This window comes from Carassius auratus, unplaced genomic scaffold (genome assembly GCF_003368295.1).
Source record: "Carassius auratus strain Wakin unplaced genomic scaffold, ASM336829v1 scaf_tig00041474, whole genome shotgun sequence".
NCBI classification, from domain to species: domain Eukaryota; kingdom Metazoa; phylum Chordata; class Actinopteri; order Cypriniformes; family Cyprinidae; genus Carassius; species Carassius auratus.
In genome coordinates, this window is record NW_020526651.1 from 101,364 (window position 1) to 120,603 (window position 19,240).

The 19,240-nt window shown below is 39.0% G+C and overlaps 1 protein-coding gene across 1 annotated transcript in view; it reads left to right on the forward strand.

Annotated features, from left to right (window-relative positions):
* Positions 1-19,062, forward strand: part of LOC113085420 (nephrin-like) — a 71,266-nt gene extending 52,204 nt beyond the window's left edge. The window contains 14 exon segments of the mRNA XM_026255122.1: positions 2,692-2,813; positions 3,272-3,434; positions 7,185-7,341; positions 8,305-8,456; positions 9,352-9,463; positions 9,957-10,138; positions 13,427-13,483; positions 14,934-15,050; positions 15,678-15,723; positions 16,803-16,926; positions 17,086-17,167; positions 18,565-18,674; positions 18,676-18,708; positions 18,908-19,062. Of these exon segments, the coding sequence (XP_026110907.1) occupies positions 2,692-2,813; positions 3,272-3,434; positions 7,185-7,341; positions 8,305-8,456; positions 9,352-9,463; positions 9,957-10,138; positions 13,427-13,483; positions 14,934-15,050; positions 15,678-15,723; positions 16,803-16,926; positions 17,086-17,167; positions 18,565-18,674; positions 18,676-18,708; positions 18,908-19,024 (1,574 nt within the window). The 3' untranslated portion in view covers positions 19,025-19,062.
* The last annotated feature ends 178 nt before the right edge of the window (positions 19,063-19,240 follow it).

The window sequence follows — 19,240 nt, forward strand, 5'->3', positions numbered from 1 at the left end:
CACAGAGTCAACATCTTTACTAACAACTCATGCCACATGAATTGAAGATGTTGACTATGGAATATGTATAAATGCTAATCTAATAAGGATGCATTTTCACAGTACTGTTAGAAGCATCTTTTAAGGTTAAAATGCTTTCAGTCGGGAGAGTATGAAATATTTTTTCCTCAGTACAAATGACCACAAAAGTTGTGCCGCAAAATCCTTTCATGCTGTTTTCAATATTTGTACCACATATTTATTTGCCAATTCAAACCCACACGCAGATGGAGACACACAAGAAAAAGAGAGGGACACCAAGAGAGAAAAAGAAAGAAAGAGCACTCCCACTTCCTTAATGTTTAAATAATAGCACTGCTTCAAATCTAGGCCTGCATGTTCCTCCAAATCCTTCTGCACTAATGGATCTCCACATCCTCATACAATAGCATCTGACAGTGCTAGATATTCATTATGTATGGGCCATTTGAATAGCTTTTACCAATGGTGCTGTTTTCCATGTAGGCCCCCCTCTTTCTGCCTGTTAGGAACAATGCAGAGGAGGATTGTACACGCCAACATGCCAGAGATTAGGCTGGTGGTAATGGCCCACTTGGTTGAGGATATGATCCTCCTGGGGGCTGGGATGGAGATGAGGCAGAGTAGTTTGCTATACGTGCCTGAGGCAATCATTTTAGGTCCACTTTTCTAGGAATTTTTAATATAACTTACTTCCCTGTATGTGAGGACAGTCAAAGCATTGATATTTCATTTTTTTATCATTTAAAAAAAAAATTATAGTTATAATGTAGTTTATTTTATAATTATAGTTACTGTATTTATAGTCATAGTCAAAGCATTTTATTTCATTACATTTTTTATATTTATTTTAATAACAAATGCAGCAGTTTGATTTTTAAAAATGCTTTTGTTAATTTTGATATTTTATAAATATTCTTAGTCAAAAGATTTTGCTAGCTAATATATATAACTTCTGTTACATTTTTTTTATATATTTTATCAATATAATGTTTATTTATAGCAAATGCAATATTTTATTTTAAAATATTTTGTTTTATGTATATGTTTTAGAAATATGAATGAATTTATTCATAGTCAAAGGATGTTTGATTTTATTTGTTTTTTATATCATTTTTTTTTAAATATAAGATAGATAGGTATAATTGGTTTATAATATTTATTTATATAATATTTTATTTGCACTTAATTTGTTGAGGCATTCACATTGAGATTATTAATGTTTTGTTTTAATGTTTCTTTTCTTTTCTTTTTTTTCTCAGTAATTGTTAGAGGTGATGAATAAATGAAGTGTAGGAGTGCATAAAATAAAGAATTGAATTAACAGAAATCTCTAAAGACAAGTAACATTTGGTGCTTCTGTTTCTGTTTTTGAAATATAGGTTTATTAGAGCTCTGGGAGAAAGAACTTTTATGGCTAAATAGTAATGAATGGCCATGGCTATAAATGTAATTTATTAATAGCAATTCTGTTATTGTATCAGCACGGATGACCTGTGTAGACCTTAGCTGGTCAGTGCAAGCATCTAGAAATGTCAGCTGTAACAGAGAGTGTCAGATACTTCTTGAGGTGGTGTGAATTCTGTAGTCGTTCGAGAGTGTTGTTATTTTGTCTCAGTAAGCATTATTTCTGTTCTAACATGTGCGGCCTGGCGCTGTAGCCACAGTGACTTGAAGACTGTTTGCAGCCAGCCATGGAGGAATACATGAGGGTTTGAAATAACAGTAATAGGGACGAGATTACAATAGACCTTGACTGTTAAGGTTTTTTTCCACTGTCTGTGAATAATTCAAACAGGAAGTGCAGAGGCGCACAGTATCGAGACTTAAACAGAGGCAAGTCTGGCAAGACGTTCATTCTTACATGTATAGCACACATTAAATGAAGAACAAGTATACGCAAATGACGCTATCATTTTGAATGCCATTTTTTATTCCATTTTATGTTTGTTTTATAGTTATAATGTAGTTAAATCATTTTAGATTTTATTTTGATATTTTATAAATAGAATGTTTGTTATTTAGCAAGTGCAGATTGATTAAAATGTTGTTAATTTTTTTGTTTTTTGATATTATATACTATATTGAGTTTGTATTTATTCATAAGCATAGCACAATGTTATTAAATAAAACTGAAAAAATAGAAAAAATATTTTCATAAATTGAAATAAAGCTAAACGTTGCTATAAATATAAGATGAAAAACATAAATTGAAATAAAAAAAGAATTCCCATGCCAAAAAAAATTGGAGAAAAATGTAGAAAAACTAAAGCTAAATTGAAATATAATAATAAAAATAATAACAAAAGCACATAAGATTACTAAAATGAAAGCTGAAAATGTGAAATAAAGAAAATTCTAGATTAAAAAAAAAATACATGCCAAATAAATGTAAAAAATTTAGAAAACTAAAGCTAAATTGACATATAATAATCATAATAATGACAAAAGCACATAAAATGACTAAAACTAAAATGAAAGCTGAAAATGTGAAATAAAGAAAATCATAATCCTATATAATAAATGATTGAATCACTATTAAACATTATTATTTATGCATTATAGAATTATTTCTACCTTTTTATATTATAAAAAATATGTCTAATATACATTATAAAATACAATACAATAAATGCTTCTCTTATTTTGATGTTATTTTTGTTTGACCCCCAGATGCCCCGACTGTGCGTATGAAGTCTGATCCTGTGTATGTGAACTTGGGAGACACTGCAGACTTACTGTGCATCGCTGATGCCAACCCCATCACCTACAGTATGTTTTCCTGGAAGTGGATGGTGAGCGATGTCTTTCTCATTTCTCTTTTGCTTTCTCCCCGCTTTCTCTTTTGCTTCTTCTCATCCTTTCCCCACAATATTGTCCTTAGTTTTCTCTCCTTTTATCACCTCTATTTATCTCCCGCATCTCTCCTCTTTGTCTCTAACTCCCTCTTTCTCTCCGACTTCTCTTCTCTAAGCATGTGTCCCTGTAACAAAGGTGCTATATTTCATCCTTCTAACTACAACAATGTCTCACCTTTATGTTTCATACTCCTGGCCTAAATGGAGAAAAATAGCTTTCATTAAAGCTTCCTTTCCAAAGGCCACATTTCTCAGCGTTAGGGGCCGTTTCCGACCATTTCGGCATCTATAGTGTCCCACGATCTTAGTCAGTATATGGGATTTTTCAAACTTTTTATTTGTGAGTTTGTGGCTTTTCTATGAGTTCCACAGGTGTGTGTGTGTTTTGCATTTAGGGTGAAGGGGAAGTCGATGATCTGGGAGAGGAGAGTGAAGATGAAGGCACTGGTTTGTTAACTATTTATGAGGTGACCCGTGACCGGGCAGGTTTTTACAAGTGTACAGCGGACAACGGCGTAGCGCCTCCTGGCAGTGTGGAAGGACAACTCATCGTACGCTGTGAGTACTGCTAGTCACACTATACATGTGTTAAAAGAGATATTAACCAGTAAGTCTGGACTTTACTTTTGAGAAATGAAATCATTTAGATTATAGGTGTCACACACCTGGACTCATTTAATGTGTTTTTGCCCGTGACCCAGTTTCTGTCTTTCCGTGTTTGGTTTGATTAGTTCCCAGGTGTGTCTATTTTCCTCATGTGTTCCAAGTCCCTGTTAATTTAATCATGCCATCCACCTGTGTTTCCCCAATTATCCTTTGTTCATAAGCCTTGTCCTTTCAGTTCTGTTTTGTCGGGTCTCCTCACTACCTCACTTCATTTGCTACTAACGTGTGCCTACCTCTGTGCTCCATGTTGGATATCTCCTGTGTTGGATATAATAAAAGCCTTATTCCGTTTATCCTCGACTCCGTATTCCTTCAGGCAGCGTAAAACCGTGACAGAAGACCCGACCAACACAAAGAAAGTAGAAAACTGCGTCTTTCCCTCCGTTTTGCTTTCGTTTTTTCTCAGTCTTTTTGTTTTTTGTTTGATGGATCCCCTCTCTAGCCCCGGATTCCTCCTCCTCATGCTGGAGCAGGAAGGACGCTCTCTCGAGGACCACACAAGACTGTTTCTTCTACTAGCTAATGCCACCAGCTACCCGGACGACGCGCTCTGCACCTTCTACAACACCAGCCTGAACTCCAAATGCAGAGCGTTGTCGTCCGAAGATGGTCCTCGGGAGGATTTCGCTGCATTCGTGGAGTGGACTCTGGCGAGAAATGGCTCCTCTTTCACCGTCAGCCCCATAGAGGATCTCGCCAGTCCCACTCCCGACCCAGAGACCAGCCAGCCACCGTCACGCCGCACGGAGCCAGAGCCCACCGCAGCCGCAGAGCCCGAGCCATCCATTGACAGGGAACAGGATCTCGAGAGCGCGACTGACCAGGTGTGTGAGCCGGCCACACCGTGCATCGTGGGAGTCCTCGTGGAGATCGAGGGCGTGGAGGAAAGCCCTGCCCACACTCCTGCGACTGAGGGTGAGCTGTATGCAGTCTCTGAGGATCATATGGAGCAAGTTCTGGATCTGATGGACTGGTCCATGGAGGTAATCCCTAATTTTCCTGTTTCCCCGCTGGTTCCGTCCAGCCCTGATTCCCCTGTATACCCTCTCAGTCTCCCACTCCTACCTCCTCCAGTCATTTCCTCTGCTCCATTTCCGCTGGTTCCATCCAGCCCTGAGTTTTCTGTTTCTCCGCTGGTTCCGCCCAGCCCAGAGTTTCCTGTGTCTCCGCTGGTTCCGCCCAGCCCTGAGTTTTCTGTTTCTTCGCTGGTTCCGCCCAGCCCTGAGTTTTCTGTTTCTCCGCTGGTTCCGCCCAGCCCTGATTTTCCTGTGTCTCCGCTGGTTCCGCCCAGCCCTGAGTTTCCTGTTTCTCCGCTGGTTCCGCCCAGCCCTGAGTTTCCTGTTTCTCCGCTGGTTCCGCCCAGCCCTGAGTTTCCTGTTTCTCCGCTGGTTCCGCCCAGCTCTGAATTCTCTGTGTCTCCGCTGGTTCCGCCCAGCTCTGAATTCTCTGTGTCTCCGCTGGTTCCGCCCAGCTCTGAATCTTCTGTGTCTCCGCTGGTTCCGCCCAGCTCTGAATCTTCTGTGTCTCCGCTGGTTCCGCCCAGCCATGAATCTTCTGTGTCTCCTGTATTCCCTCCCAGCCTCCCTCTCCCGCCTCCTCCCAAACCTGCTGGTCCCTCTACTCTTTCGCTGGTTCCGTCCAGTCCTGATCCTCCTGTCCTTCCTCCCATCCTTCTCCTCTCTCCTCCTCCTAGACCAGCCAGTTCCTCGCCATCCCTGCTGGTGCCAGTCAGTCCCGCAGCTCACCCTCAGTCCGCGCCATCGGGGCGCGATGGTTCGCCGCTGGACTGCCAGTCTCCAGCTCCGCCTTGGCGCGTTAAGGCCCTGTCTCCGCCTCCAGCCTCCGAGCCCTGGACTCCTCCTCGGTCCTTCGACCCAGCGGCTCCGCCTTGGCTCTTAGCTCCCTCGTCTCCACCGTGGCCTGTCATCCCACCTGCTCCACCGGGCTCCCTCGTCCCTCCGGCTCCACCTTGGTCAGTCGTCGACCATCCGCCGCCTCGGGACTCCACTCCTCCGGTTCCACCTCGTCATTCCATCCCTCTGGCTCTGTCAGGCTCCTCCTTCCCTCTGGTTCCTCCTCCATCCTCGGTCGCTCCGGCTCCACAGCGGTCTGCCAGGACCCCGCCTCCGCCTTGGTCGCCTGAGCCTTCAGCTCCACCTAGGCCCTCCGGATCCTCGTCGTCACCCTGGCTCTGCGGCTGTGCTGCTCCATCTTGGGCTCCTCACCCACCGGTGCAGTCTCCGCCTGTCGGCCCCCTGGTGTCGTCGACTCTTCCTTCACCATGGCTCCTCCCGCCGTCGACTCCACCTTGGATCTCCGTCCTGGCTGGTCTCTGGTGGACCATCTGGCTCCTCCTGCTCCTGTCTCCTCCCTGGCTCCTCCCTCCGTCGTCTCCTCCCTGGCTCCTTCCTCCGTGGTCCCTGTCTGCTGGCCCCCTCCTGGGAGTCCGTCCTCCACCGGAACCTCCTCCCAAGTTCCCAGCCACGCCTCCCTCTGTTTCTACGGTGCGAGGACGCACCTACCGGGAGGGGGGAGTACTGTCACACACCTGGACTCATTTAATGTGTTTTTGCCCGTGACCCAGTTTCTGTCTTTCCGTGTTTGGTTTGATTAGTTCCCAGGTGTGTCTATTTTCCTCATGTGTTCCAAGTCCCTGTTAATTTAATCATGCCATCCACCTGTGTTTCCCCAATTATCCTTTGTTCATAAGCCTTGTCCTTTCAGTTCTGTTTTGTCGGGTCTCCTCACTACCTCACTTCATTTGCTACTAACGTGTGCCTACCTCTGTGCTCCATGTTGGATATCTCCTGTGTTGGATATAATAAAAGCCTTATTCCGTTTATCCTCGACTCCGTATTCCTTCAGGCAGCGTAAAACCGTGACAATAGGTCCTTTTAGTTTGAGTGAAACTTGATTCAAAATAATGAATATGAGATGATTAAATACTAACAACTTTAAGGATATTTTTGTGAAGATTAAACAGACTGCAGTTGTATTCAGTAGTAACTCAAACCATAATCTCTTACAAGATGATAACAAAATAAACACTACCATTACAAAGTACTACTTTTAATCAGCAAAGACACATTTAGTTTATCTGAGGTGGTAGTAAAGACATGTATGACAATGTAACACATAAATCTACTTCAAATAAATGCTGTTAGATTGAACTCGCTTTATTCATCAGAGAGTCCTGAAGAAATTTTCAAAAAAAAAAAAAAAATATATATATATATATATAAATAAAGCAGCACTACTTTTTCACATTGATAATAATGAGAAATGTTTGTTGAGCAGCAAATCATCAAATCAGAACGATTTCTGAGAAACATATTACACTGAAGACTGGAGTAATGATGCAAAAAAAAAAAAATCAGCTTTGCATCGTAGGAATAAATTATATTTTAATAAATTGATATTGAAAACAGTTATTTTAAATTGTAGTAATAGTTCACAGTGTTGCAGTTGTCATTGTAGTTGTTATTCAAATAAATGCAGCCTTGGTGATCATAAGAGACTTATTTCATACACAGAAACAGTACTGTACTCTATTCAATAAAATAATGCACTGATGATAAGGGATCTGGTCTCAGCCTGTAAATGAGCTCCGGTCTTTTAAACACTTGTTCTATGTTTCTGCAGTTGCTCCAGAGCTTCAGAAGGGGCCGCAGTGGAGGAAGGTGGCCAGCCGAGGGGACGGCAGCAGCGATGCAAATGTGGTTTGTCAGGCACTAGGCGTTCCTCGGGTCCAGTTCACCTGGGCAAAAAATGGATTCCCTTTAGACCTCGGCAACCCCAGGTGATCCACTCTTGTTAATAGTAGCTTCATGGTATATCATGCTCTACTGCATGTGATTGGGTTTGCTGAAGCTATGTTCATTCAGAAATCAATGTCTTTATACACCTCTTAAAAAGATAACCCAGAATTATAATTTGAGTATATATGATTATGATTTGCTTAATTTAAAAAGAGTATAAATCAATGAGCAGTTCCAATTCGATAGCTCTGTAAACACTTTGTGTGTTTTTCAAAAAAAAAAGAGAGTTTTTTTTTTTCATGTGCAGCAGCCATGATCACATACCTGTGTGTGTGTGTGTGTGTGTGTGTGTCTGGAATGTGTAATGACAGTGTTTAAAGTTTAAGTATGTGTGCATGTGTTTGTTTCATGTGTTTTAGGACTTGTAATGATGGTGTTTGTTAGAGCTTGCAAGGCTGCATTGTATTATTGAAACTCATCAAACATTGTTTGTTTTCTTCTCAACAAGGTTTTTTTTTTGTTTTTACTTTTTTAAATATTTTATTTTGTTATTTTTTATTATTGTTTCAGTTTTAACCAATGAACAAAGACTATTGTGATGCTATTACTTAATGTTTAATTTCAGCCTTAGATATGCTATCCATCTGTCACTAAATGTAAATTATTAATATTAAATATATTAATAAAATATATTTGTATAAATCTGTATCTGTGTATATATATATATATATATATATATATATATATATATATATATATATATATCACAGATTACACAAAATGATTTAGATAGAAAGATAGATAGATAGATGGATGGATAGAGCTTCTTTTTAGTTTGCATACTGAAGTGTGCCCATACTTTTCTTTCTTAATAACTATATAGTTACAGATTTGTGGCTTTGCAGATTTTCAGTCCCTTAAGGAAATGGCAAATGCGAATCTGTTTCGACTGTGTTTCAGTACTGAATATCTCATATTAGTGTTTTTGTGACTTTATTTGACAGGTACGAGGAGAAGACGGAGGTGGCAGGGACCGTACACACCAGCATTCTGACAGTCATAAACGTGAGCGCAGCGCTGGACTACGCCATCTTCACCTGCACCGCCCACAACAGCATGGGAGCGGACTCTCTAGACATCCAGCTCCTCAGCACCAGTACGTACAAACAGGAAGTGAGCATTTCAGTGCCACGCTGGAGACTGGCCAGGTCACCTTCTCTTGATCCTTATTGAAAGGCGGACGTGATTAGCATACACGTATGAATAAATAAAAATGTTATAAATGAGAACAAACAGACACAGGCGTCTGGGTGTCACATTTCTTATCTCCAACTCATAAGCGCACATAAAAAAGATGAGCAGAACCATGAAAGAGATTTCTGCTCAGCAATGAGATTTAGATTTTCTCGACCTGAGCAGCAATTGCGATATTAATTATTCAGTTGTGGTAATCAACAGCTGCTTTTTTTTTTTAGGCTGTCCCTTAATTTACAGAACAATAGGGTCGAGTGATCTATTTCTAATATATACACATATACACAAATGTGTGTGTGTGTGTGTGTGTGTGTGTGTGCGTGTGTGTGTGAGTGTGTGTGTGTGAGTTAGTGTGTCTGTGCTGTTTTTCTGTTGCTCTCTCTGTTTCTCTAAGGTCTGTGGTGTGTTTATCATAAAAACCATGAAATACAATCCAATATCAGCTTCTTTTTTGTCCACATCCCTTTTTACTGCGATGAATATGCAGCGGTGATACATTTTATGTGCTTCTTATCATCAATCGACTGGGAAATGGAAGGATGCTGATTTGTGCTCCCTGCTTTGTGATTTTGGATTGACCCCTTCACCCTCTTCCAAAACTGTGTATTAACTGTGTATTAAGTGTATTATTGACACACATATTTCTTTCTGACAGAAGAGTAGCCTGTTCATTTTTTTTTCTCTCTGTCTCTCTTTTCCACTTAAATAAACATTCTCAGAACAACACAATAAGATACAGGCAGTAGTTGTATTTTTAATGAGCTTGTGTTCTCTCTGTTTCTCTGTGTGTGTCTCAGACCACCCCGATCCCCCATCAGACCTGAAGCTGCTCCGTGTCGACCATAACTCTGTAACTCTGGAATGGATGCCTGGATTTGACGGTGGTTTGACACAGAACTTCCGTGTCAGGTGAAGTTGTCATAAATGCGCTGTGAGGTGTCTAGAACATGTGGTGCGTGTTGTGGGTGTGCTTTATCTCTCATTCTCTAGTGTCACAACACTGCACACATTTCAGTCAGCTGATGTTTTAATGTGTTTATCTAAGTCCATAGCACCATATATGCTTCCCTGGTAGGAAAGGGAGGTTTATGTCACACTGTCTGGTCCAGAGGTTTGAGACCATAATGAAAGTGAGAAATTCTAAATCTGACTTAAATAAAATACAATTTAAATGATAATAATACAAAATTTTTATGTGATAATAAATTTGGTAATACAAAAACTTATTAAAGTGGAAAAAACTGAAGCATTTCTATTAAATCTTAGACTTTCAGACTGAACTGTATGAAAGGCGAGTGGCATGCAAGAACGTAACATGAACAAAGAATTAAAGGAACAAATAAGTTTAATTTAGAAATGTATAAAAACAGTATATAAACATTAGCATCTTTTTGATTGACAGGTACCGGTGGGCGGGATCAGCCAGTTTCATGTATGTGGACGTGTTTCCTCCAACAGCTACTGTGTACACAGTCACAGGCCTTAACCCTTCCACTACATACAACCTTTCAGTCAATGCTATCAATACAATGGGAGAGAGCAGCTATGCAGACAACAACAAAATCCTGAGCGTCACCACTGCCGGTACATTTAGCTCAGCCTGTCTAATAAAGCTTACCGACACATAAACTCAATTATTTGTCATTTGGGTTCCAACCATGATGGTTTTTCTGGTAGGTTCAGACACCGGCTTTACTTTCCACTGATTTGATGAGCCATTCATCAATCCGACCAATCACATCTCATTTGTAATGCAAAGATCACGGCTGAGCCTCATGTCTACCCCAATCAGTGCCACAGTGTGTTTTCTGAATGCATATTTCAGTCTGTATCTTGCCGGGTTTGTGAGTGAGAGGGAGAAAAATCGAGCGATAGAGGGAGAGAGACAGAAAACAAAACCATGTGATGTATGATAAATGATGATAAGCTACATTCCCTCTGCAAACATAATGAATTCAGCAATTGTAATGTCATAGCATTTGATTTGCAAAATAAATTAGTCATGAGCACAGGCAGCTGACGGAAAAATACGGAAAACACAATTTAGCTCAGAGTTCATTGATAGCAGAACTAACAAACCTTACTTATTTAACAATTATCAGCAATTTTAAGCAAAATTCTGCCATATTTTGCTCACTGTCTAAGAAGAAGCACAAAAGGAGATATTTTAAAGAATGTTCAAGCTTCTCTTTTCCATACAACAAACCCATACAGTGACCGGTGGCTGTCAAGGTCCAAAACAGCAGCATAGAAGTCATACAACATCAAAAATCATCTATAGTTTTTTTGTTAACTTAAAATATCTTATTTGCATTTAGGCAGTCAAACATGACTGAATGTATTTGTCATGGTACATGAGAACCATGTTTGCCATCATTTACGCTACCATTCAAAAGTATGGTGTCGGAAAGACTTTTTAATGATTTTGAAAGAAGTCTCTTCATTTATATGATTAAAAGTACAGTAAAATAATGTAATAGTATTAAAATTTAAAATAACTATTTTCTATTTGCATATATATTAAAATGTAATTTATTCCTGTGGCACAAAGATGAATTTTCGGCATCATTACTCCAGTCACATCAGTGTCACATGATCCTTCAGAATTCATTGCTGATTTGAAAACACTTATTATTATTATTATAATACATTTTGAAAACATTTTGATGAATGGAACATTCAAAAACAAGAGCATTTATTTGAAATAGAAATGTTTTGTAAAATTATGCCTTCACTGTCACTTTTGATCAAATTAATGGATCCTAATGTAATAAAAATATTTTCTTTGAAAAAAAAAACTTTTTAACAGTTTTGTATTATTACAGTGTATATATAAAAAATAAAAAAAAACTTTTGTAATTGCATGGACATTTCAAAAGCATTTCTACCTGAACTTTTGCTTTAAGGATGAATAACAACTAGCAGCACAGTTCAGTTTGTACAGTCCTCTCTAAAACTCCAATAAAACCATAAATCCTCTGTTTGAACACATACGGCATATATGTTTTAGCTTGAGCAGCATTCAACAATAACTAGACCATAAAAAAGCGTTAGGTGATTGTGTAGTGTAGGTGCATACTCTGTATTCCACAGTCACCTTATTTTAACTCACTTCAGTCGAGCAGAAGCCATATGTAATTTAATGCAAATGAAAACAGGGACATGTAAGTACAGTCCATTCAAGTGCCTCGTTTTCGTTTGTGTCAAATTAAATATGCCATTTACTCCGACTAAAGTCTTTACACATCACAATGGGTCCATAATGTTTTATTTTACACACCGGTACCTCGGTGCTTTCAGTGGAATTCATTATTTTCCTTTCTACTCTGTATTTGCTGTCCACTCTAATGGACTCAGATATACATAGTACTAGTGTTGATGCAAAGTGTTTTTCAGTTTTTTTTTTTTTTTTTTAATCTTAAATTAGTTTTAAATGCATAGAAAAATGCATAAATCAAATGCAATTTCAGTTTGCAATTTCTGATCTTAGACTCTTAGTTCAGAGCAGAATAAGGTGACTGCACTATGTAACCTCTTCTCTTGCATTAAAGGCAGGGTAGGTAAGAAATTTATAAACAACTTTCTTCCAAATTTGTTTAAACTTTCTATTTATATCAATGCATAATTAAAATGTAAGTACTCTGATAAAAAGAGTATAACAATCGAGTGACTCTAGACTGTTTAATCTGTATTAAACACAGCTCATTATTTCCTTTCGGCACGAAACATAGGATTGGCTTAGGCGACTGTCACTCTCTCGCAACCATGGCAACCACCCTTTTGCCACACATGACCTGCCCACTTGCGTACGCACGTTTGATTTGAGGAATTCAAGAGGCACGGATCCTAGGAATACCAAAACAATGGCAGAGAAACAGCAAGCAAAATTCACTGTACCGGCCTATGCAGTTAGTGAAGGCAAACCAGGCAAAAAAAAGGAAGACAGTAACAGTACAAGAAAAGGCAATGAACAAAAAGTCTTTGGATAAACAAAGAAATAAAACGCGAGTTAATATCGGCGTGCCTTTCCAGCGATGGCGAGAAACTGAGGGAACTCAAGTGCTCCTTGCCCTGCACTTCGACCACCCCGTCCTCGGCCTCTACTTCCTCGGACCCTAGTTGCACGGCCTCTGGCACGACCTCCTCTGCTTCGCCCTCGACCCCGGACCTGTCCTCGAGCTGACGATGCGGTACTTGTCTCTGGAGTGTAGTCCTCATCTTTCATCATGGAAACTCTTACATGCAGAACAACGTATATGTTATGAATCTTACACGAAATTCATCTTCATCACAGTGTAAATGATGGTAATGGAAAAACGTGTATCATGCAACCTGTTTTTAGCTTTGCCTTATAGATAACTAGCTCGTTAGCGAATCAAAAAATATATATTTTAAACTTTACCAATATCAATATGCTAGCTTGATAGTGAGTACTAAAATACATCTTGTTTGTTTATCTTCATAATTATAAAGTTATTTTTATTACATGTGATTCTGACATGATTTCACTACATGCACTGTGCTCCTTCCTCCCCGCTCGTCTCAGGTAAATAATGCGTCTTCCAGCTCAGTGGTCGGAGTCGCGCGTTCATGTGTTTTGGGGGCGTGGCTTTGGAAGGCGCCCAGAAGGGAGGGGGTGGTGTGAATGGAAATAATGAGCTGTCTTTAAAACAGTCGTTAGAGGTCTACAGACACTCGATTTTTATACTTTCTTTTTCAGAGTACTTACATTTTAATTATGTATTGATATATAAATAAAGTTTAAACACATTTGGAAAAAAAGTTTTTTATACATGTTTTACCTACCCTGCCTTTAAGTGATTTACCTTCTCTCTCTCTCTCTCTCTCTCTCTCTCTCTCTCTCTCTCTCAGATGCGGAGGAAGTGGATGACGGGGTCTCCCCAGCAGACCAGGACTCGGCTCTTGCAGGTGCTGCATTTCTTCCTCCAGCTTACTGCAGCTGCTATTTATCAAATGTAGAAAAGGCCTGACACCCCAGAATTCAGATCAATTTCTCAGCTCATACTTCAGTTTCCGTGGCCTTTACCATGCCGTTTCCTGTGCATTCATAAAGCCTTGGAGCTCAATGTTTTCCTCACTGCAGGTTTGCTCAGGCTATAATCCTCAACTCTTTGGTGCTGTTTAATGGGACAGCGTGGCAGTTATTGACCCTTGAGTCGGGATACAAAATAAACTGACATTAGCTTGCAGCAAATTCGAGGAAGGTCCGATACTGTTTTGCATTTTGATTGGGTTTGTGTAGAAAGATTCATTAGGGTTTTAAATTTCCTTGGATGGTTCCTATGTCATCAGTTTGATTTGGGAATGATAGACTGTGTGAGGCAGTTTGTTTTCTGGGAGAGATTCATCAGCGTCTTTCGTCTGAGTGAATAAACTAGTTATTTTGGTGTTGAAGGTATTTTCACGCGGTGAAGCATGACTCGAGCGTGTCAAATCTGTACCAATCACACGCTCTCAACTACAAAACTGTGACATATAGTATAGCAAATCCAACAAGACGGTGATGCATAGTTGTGCAAATTCAACCCAAGACATCATGAACACACATAAATGTGTGTGAATTTCAGCACAACTGCCATTAAAATATCTTGTGGCCAACTAACTCAAACTAACATGATTTTGAGCTGTTTTTGCAAATAGCTTTAAGCAACTGGTGTCAGGCTGATTTTATATGAATGTTATATATATATATATATATATATATATATATATTTTTTTTTTATAAAAATTTGAATTAATATCATTGGCTTTATGTACCCTATTCAATGTTAGACACATGAGAAGTACTGTGAAAAAAGGTTTTTAATAATAATAATTGATTAAATATAATTTTTTATAAGTATTATTATTTTAAAAAAAAATGGCTTTCATTACCTCATTCAACACTAAACAAAATAAATGAGGAAAAGCTTTGTGGATTATTATTATTATTATTATTATTATTAGCTAATGTTTGTGTATTTAAATAAAATAATAATATTTTATTATTATTAATAATAATAATAATAATAATAATAATAATAATAATAATAATAATAATAATAATAATATTAATTGATACAAGTAATAGTAGTAGGATTTTATTGTTGTTTTAAATATTTTTTTTATTATAATTTAAATATTTAATTTTATTATATAAAAATAAATGCTACACTCCCAGTCAGTTAGCCATGAAAAAGAAAAAATAATAATAAAACTGGAGATGATTTCTTCTATAGATGTTACATGAGGAAAAACACCAAACCCAAAACGTTTCCTAAATTTCTGTCTTTTACAGCTTGAAGTCAATTAGTGTTCAAATACATTTTGTGGTCGAGACACATTACATGGTTTTTATTCCAAAACTCTTTCTCAACAGGTCGTGGTCTTCCTGTCTATGTGGTGGTGATCTTGGTTGTGGGCGGTCTTCTGTTATTCCTAAACCCTCTGAGCTGCTTTCTATTCGCCAAATGGAAAAGAGGGAGGAGCCTGAAAGGTAATTGACAGTGAAACTCCTCAGCTTGTCGCCATTTCTAGTTTGTGCTGTAGACAGCGTGTCCTAAACTGGTCGACTCGCAGCGACAGCACGCAGTGCAAAAGGGATGAACTGTCTGAATCCTAATATGATTTCTCACTTTTAAATCCACGCTACCTCCTCAGCCATCTGCATCATCCCGCCATCTCTTCTTTCCCCGGCAGCTGTCACTTCCTCCCTTCGTCTCTCCCCTTATCTAACCCCTTTCCCTTTCGTCCTCTGTCATTTTCTCTCTCACTCACCCCATCTGTCTTTTTTTCGCCTCGCCCCTTCCTTCAAACTGTCAGGTGTCTTGTCTCTCCCCTCTCATCTCTCGCTCCCTTTTTTCTTTCTTTTCCTCTCTATTCACGAACCTGTCGTCCTCTCCTCTCGCTTTCAATTTGAACGGCCCTTGTTATCAGTTTATTAAAGCTACTGTCACAACACAATTTGTAAGGAGAAACCAACAATTGAAATGGCATATGATGAATGTTTCATACGCAAACAATCTTGTGTTCTGTCTGTCTGGCATCCTGGCTTTCATTTTATTTCTGTCGTGTGACCTCTGCCCTGTAACACGCCACTCTCATTTGTTTTTTTTGCACTCAGAGGACACCAGGAGCATTTCACAGGAGACTAAAAGCGAGGAGGAGAGGTGAGTCACGTTAGCGCTCTGAATCAAAGCTCTGTTGCAGGTATGCCCACTTAGTAAGTTTGCTGATAAAAATGTGAGTGCAAAACTTGTTGCAATGATGCTAGGTTTGCTAGGTGGTTATTTACTGCCGTAAAGTTTAATACTTGGTTATAGAGATTTGTAGTAATGGTGATGTGAGCCTTAGCGAGCCGCGCTAACAAGCAAGACCAGCATGCTGTGACGGTTGAAAGGCATCCTGAACAACTTCTGCCTGTCTGGATGAAGCCTTCAGCTTCCAGTAGTCATAGAAGCCCTTAAGATGGCATATAGAAATGCTGCTTAGCTTGCATCTCCATAAATAGCCTCCAGAGAAGTGTTCATTTCACCAGCCTACAGGTGAGTCATGAACCCAAAAAAAGCAGAATAGACAAAAGTCTTGGAGTTTTAATAGGATATTTAAAATGAGAAGTCTAAAGTGTCCATGCAATTATTATTATTATTTATTATTATTATTATTATTATTATTATTATTATTATTATTATTATTATTATTAATTTAACTTAAAATGGCATAGGCAGAGCATTTCACTTCTGTAAAAAGACCCAGAATATTCAACAAGAAATCGAAGAGAAAAATAAATATTTATTATTTAAATATGTGTGTATTATTAATTCACTGACATGTAAACATTAAGACATAAAACAGTGATGTGTTAAGGCAAAAAAAAAATGTAATATGCAAAAGTGAGTCATACACTACATTATATAATGTACAATAATATATTTTAAGTTATTTAAAAATGTCATTAATAATAGTTAATCAAAAGCAAATATGAAAGGAATATTAATAAATAATTTAGTTGAGTATATATAAATAATTCACTTATGTAAATACAGTATATATAATATTATATAACATGCATAGTGGGTGATGCATTAATCTTATTATATATGTATATATTTTGGACAGATTTCGATAGATTTTCTGAGCATCTGTATTTATTGACTGCTCCCTACTTGCAGAAGTTCTTCTTTCTTGTCATGTTTTCTAACTTTCAGGTGCGGTGTGTTGTGAATGTGATGCTTCTGTGTTTCTGCAGGTCCACGGTGAGCGGCTCAACCCGCTATGCGAGCAGAGAGCTAATCAACGCCACGGCCCAGCGAACGCTCCTCATTGACAGCAGCTCCGAGCCTGACAGCAGCGTCTATGAGAGCTACGGACGGGTATATCACTGGACACTCACGCAGTCTGTTCAAGCTTTCCCATGATTTAGAAAAACAAAACAGATACAAATACATTTTCCTGTCTTGTACTGAAAAAGATCAGACCTGAGTTCACAAAAATGTTTTATCACTACTGAAGATGTCGTTTTTCCTCAATAGCAGGAGGGTTCTCATTATTACTACCCAACCGAGGCCTACAGCCCTGCTCTGTTTACTCACCCTGAAGGGCCTGAGGATCATGGTGAGACTACATCTAATGTTTTATACACTTAATTTTTTATAGGTTTAAATCTTGCCTCTTTCAACTTCTGATCCCCTTCCTAAATAATTTTCTGCCCATCTAGCAAAAAAAAGTTAGTATTTATGGCCCATCGCTAAAGCGTTTCTAGGGTTTTTTGAGTGTAAGACTGTAAGGTTCAGGTCCGTCTTTCATTGGAAACTTTCAAATATGAACAAACCTGAGGATGAATGAGAGTAAGGCCCAATCCCAATTCTATTTTATACCCCTTCCCCTTATCCTTGAAACAGAGTGTCAAGGGGTAGGGGAGAAAATATTCCCCTAAGGATTGGGACACCACTACCATGACGTCACACTTCATCATTCGTCGTCTAGCTCTTACAATACACACATGTGTGCTGGTGTGCATTAAAGCCTTTAATAATCGTTCTCTATTAATGAGCTGGTTACTGACACACACACACACATATCAGAAATCGCGCAGCTCACATCCAGGAGAAAATAAACTTGTCAACGCTGCCCCACGACTTTTATTAAATACAGTTTAAATACTGAAACGCTACATTATATTTACCAGCGATGAGAGGATACAATCGCTGTTTTTGATTAAACTCACTCTAAAAAGTTAAACGCACAGACACGAATACACGCAACTTCCATTTCTCTCTCTCTCTCTCTCTCTCTCTCTCTCTCTCTCTCTCTCTCGAATAGGCAATATTTGAGAAAATGGTTTAGCGATTTCTAATTATTGGGGGGATTAGCCCCCATCAATGTCTACGACTACGGCAGTTATCGCCCTGATCAGACATATTCTGTGGCACTATCCTGCAGTCTGTAATGATATGCCGTTAGCAAATATTAGCGATTTTTTGCAAACATTTTTTTGAAGTAACATGACCATTAATATGAACTCACAACTGAATGTAACATAAAAACAAATGATTACTTTTCGTTAAAACCTTTATTTATGCCAAAACATCTTACATTTATGTGTCTTTTTGTTCGCTGTAGCAGCCATGTTGCCGAGATAATTCATACCCCTTCGCTTGAAGTGTGGTCCCAAAAATCTTCGTTTGAAGGGCTATCTGGCCCTACCCCTTACCCTTACCCCTCCAACCAAAAGAGAATTGAGACACGGAAAGGGGAAGGGCTAAGGGGTAGAATTGGGATTGGGCCTAATAGTGATCCTTGTCTTAGCACACATAATTTTCTTAGTTCTTTACTGATTGTGTGAGGGGAGGCATTTTTGATCACATCAAATTTCTGCTTTTAAAAGCTCTTTTGTTTTTAGGCAAAGTGAGTATTCAATATTGGAGCAAACCCCTCCAGTGACAGTTGTTTATGGATTAGTTTGAAGGTACACATTGAAGTATGCATGTGCTGTGTTTCCTTCCCTCCAGATGGCAGACGCGGCACAAACCCTCTCACGCATGACTATGAGGAGGTGAGAGGCTGGGGGACATATGAGGACCTGCAGGGCTTCTCACTGTTGCCCCCTGCTGCCCCGATTTCATCCACGAGCACCAGTATCCACATACTATGAGGTGGGTGAGAAACCAACAACCAGTTTGGTTATATTTTCGAAAGTTGCACCTATGCAAGGGATACATATACACAAGCTCCATTATGATTGCAGAATTATGGTATTGCAGAACAGTGGTGCAATAGTTTATATATGACAGACTGTCAGTTTGACGTTTCGCTTCTGTTTATAGTTGTCGTTTGTTCCATTTGTCTCCACAGGGAAGGGTATACGGTAAAGCTGATGTGGACGTAACAGGAGGAGTTTATGATTCTATGGTGTACAGACGCAGAAGAGACACAGACTTGCCGTTTGAGCTCAGAGGAGAGCTGGTTTAATGATAGTGAGGCTCTGGTCTAGACCAGCTCTATCCCCAGACCAGTTTGTGTTTAAAAACATTTCCCCTTTAACTTTCCTATTATTGTCTAAAATATGTTGACTGTTCTTTTTTTGCATTTTTAATGTCACTATAAATGTTTAAATTGTTAAATAAATTATTACATTTGTTTTTAATTTGCTGTAAATCAGAAGCTTTTTTGAGATCGGCTGCTGCC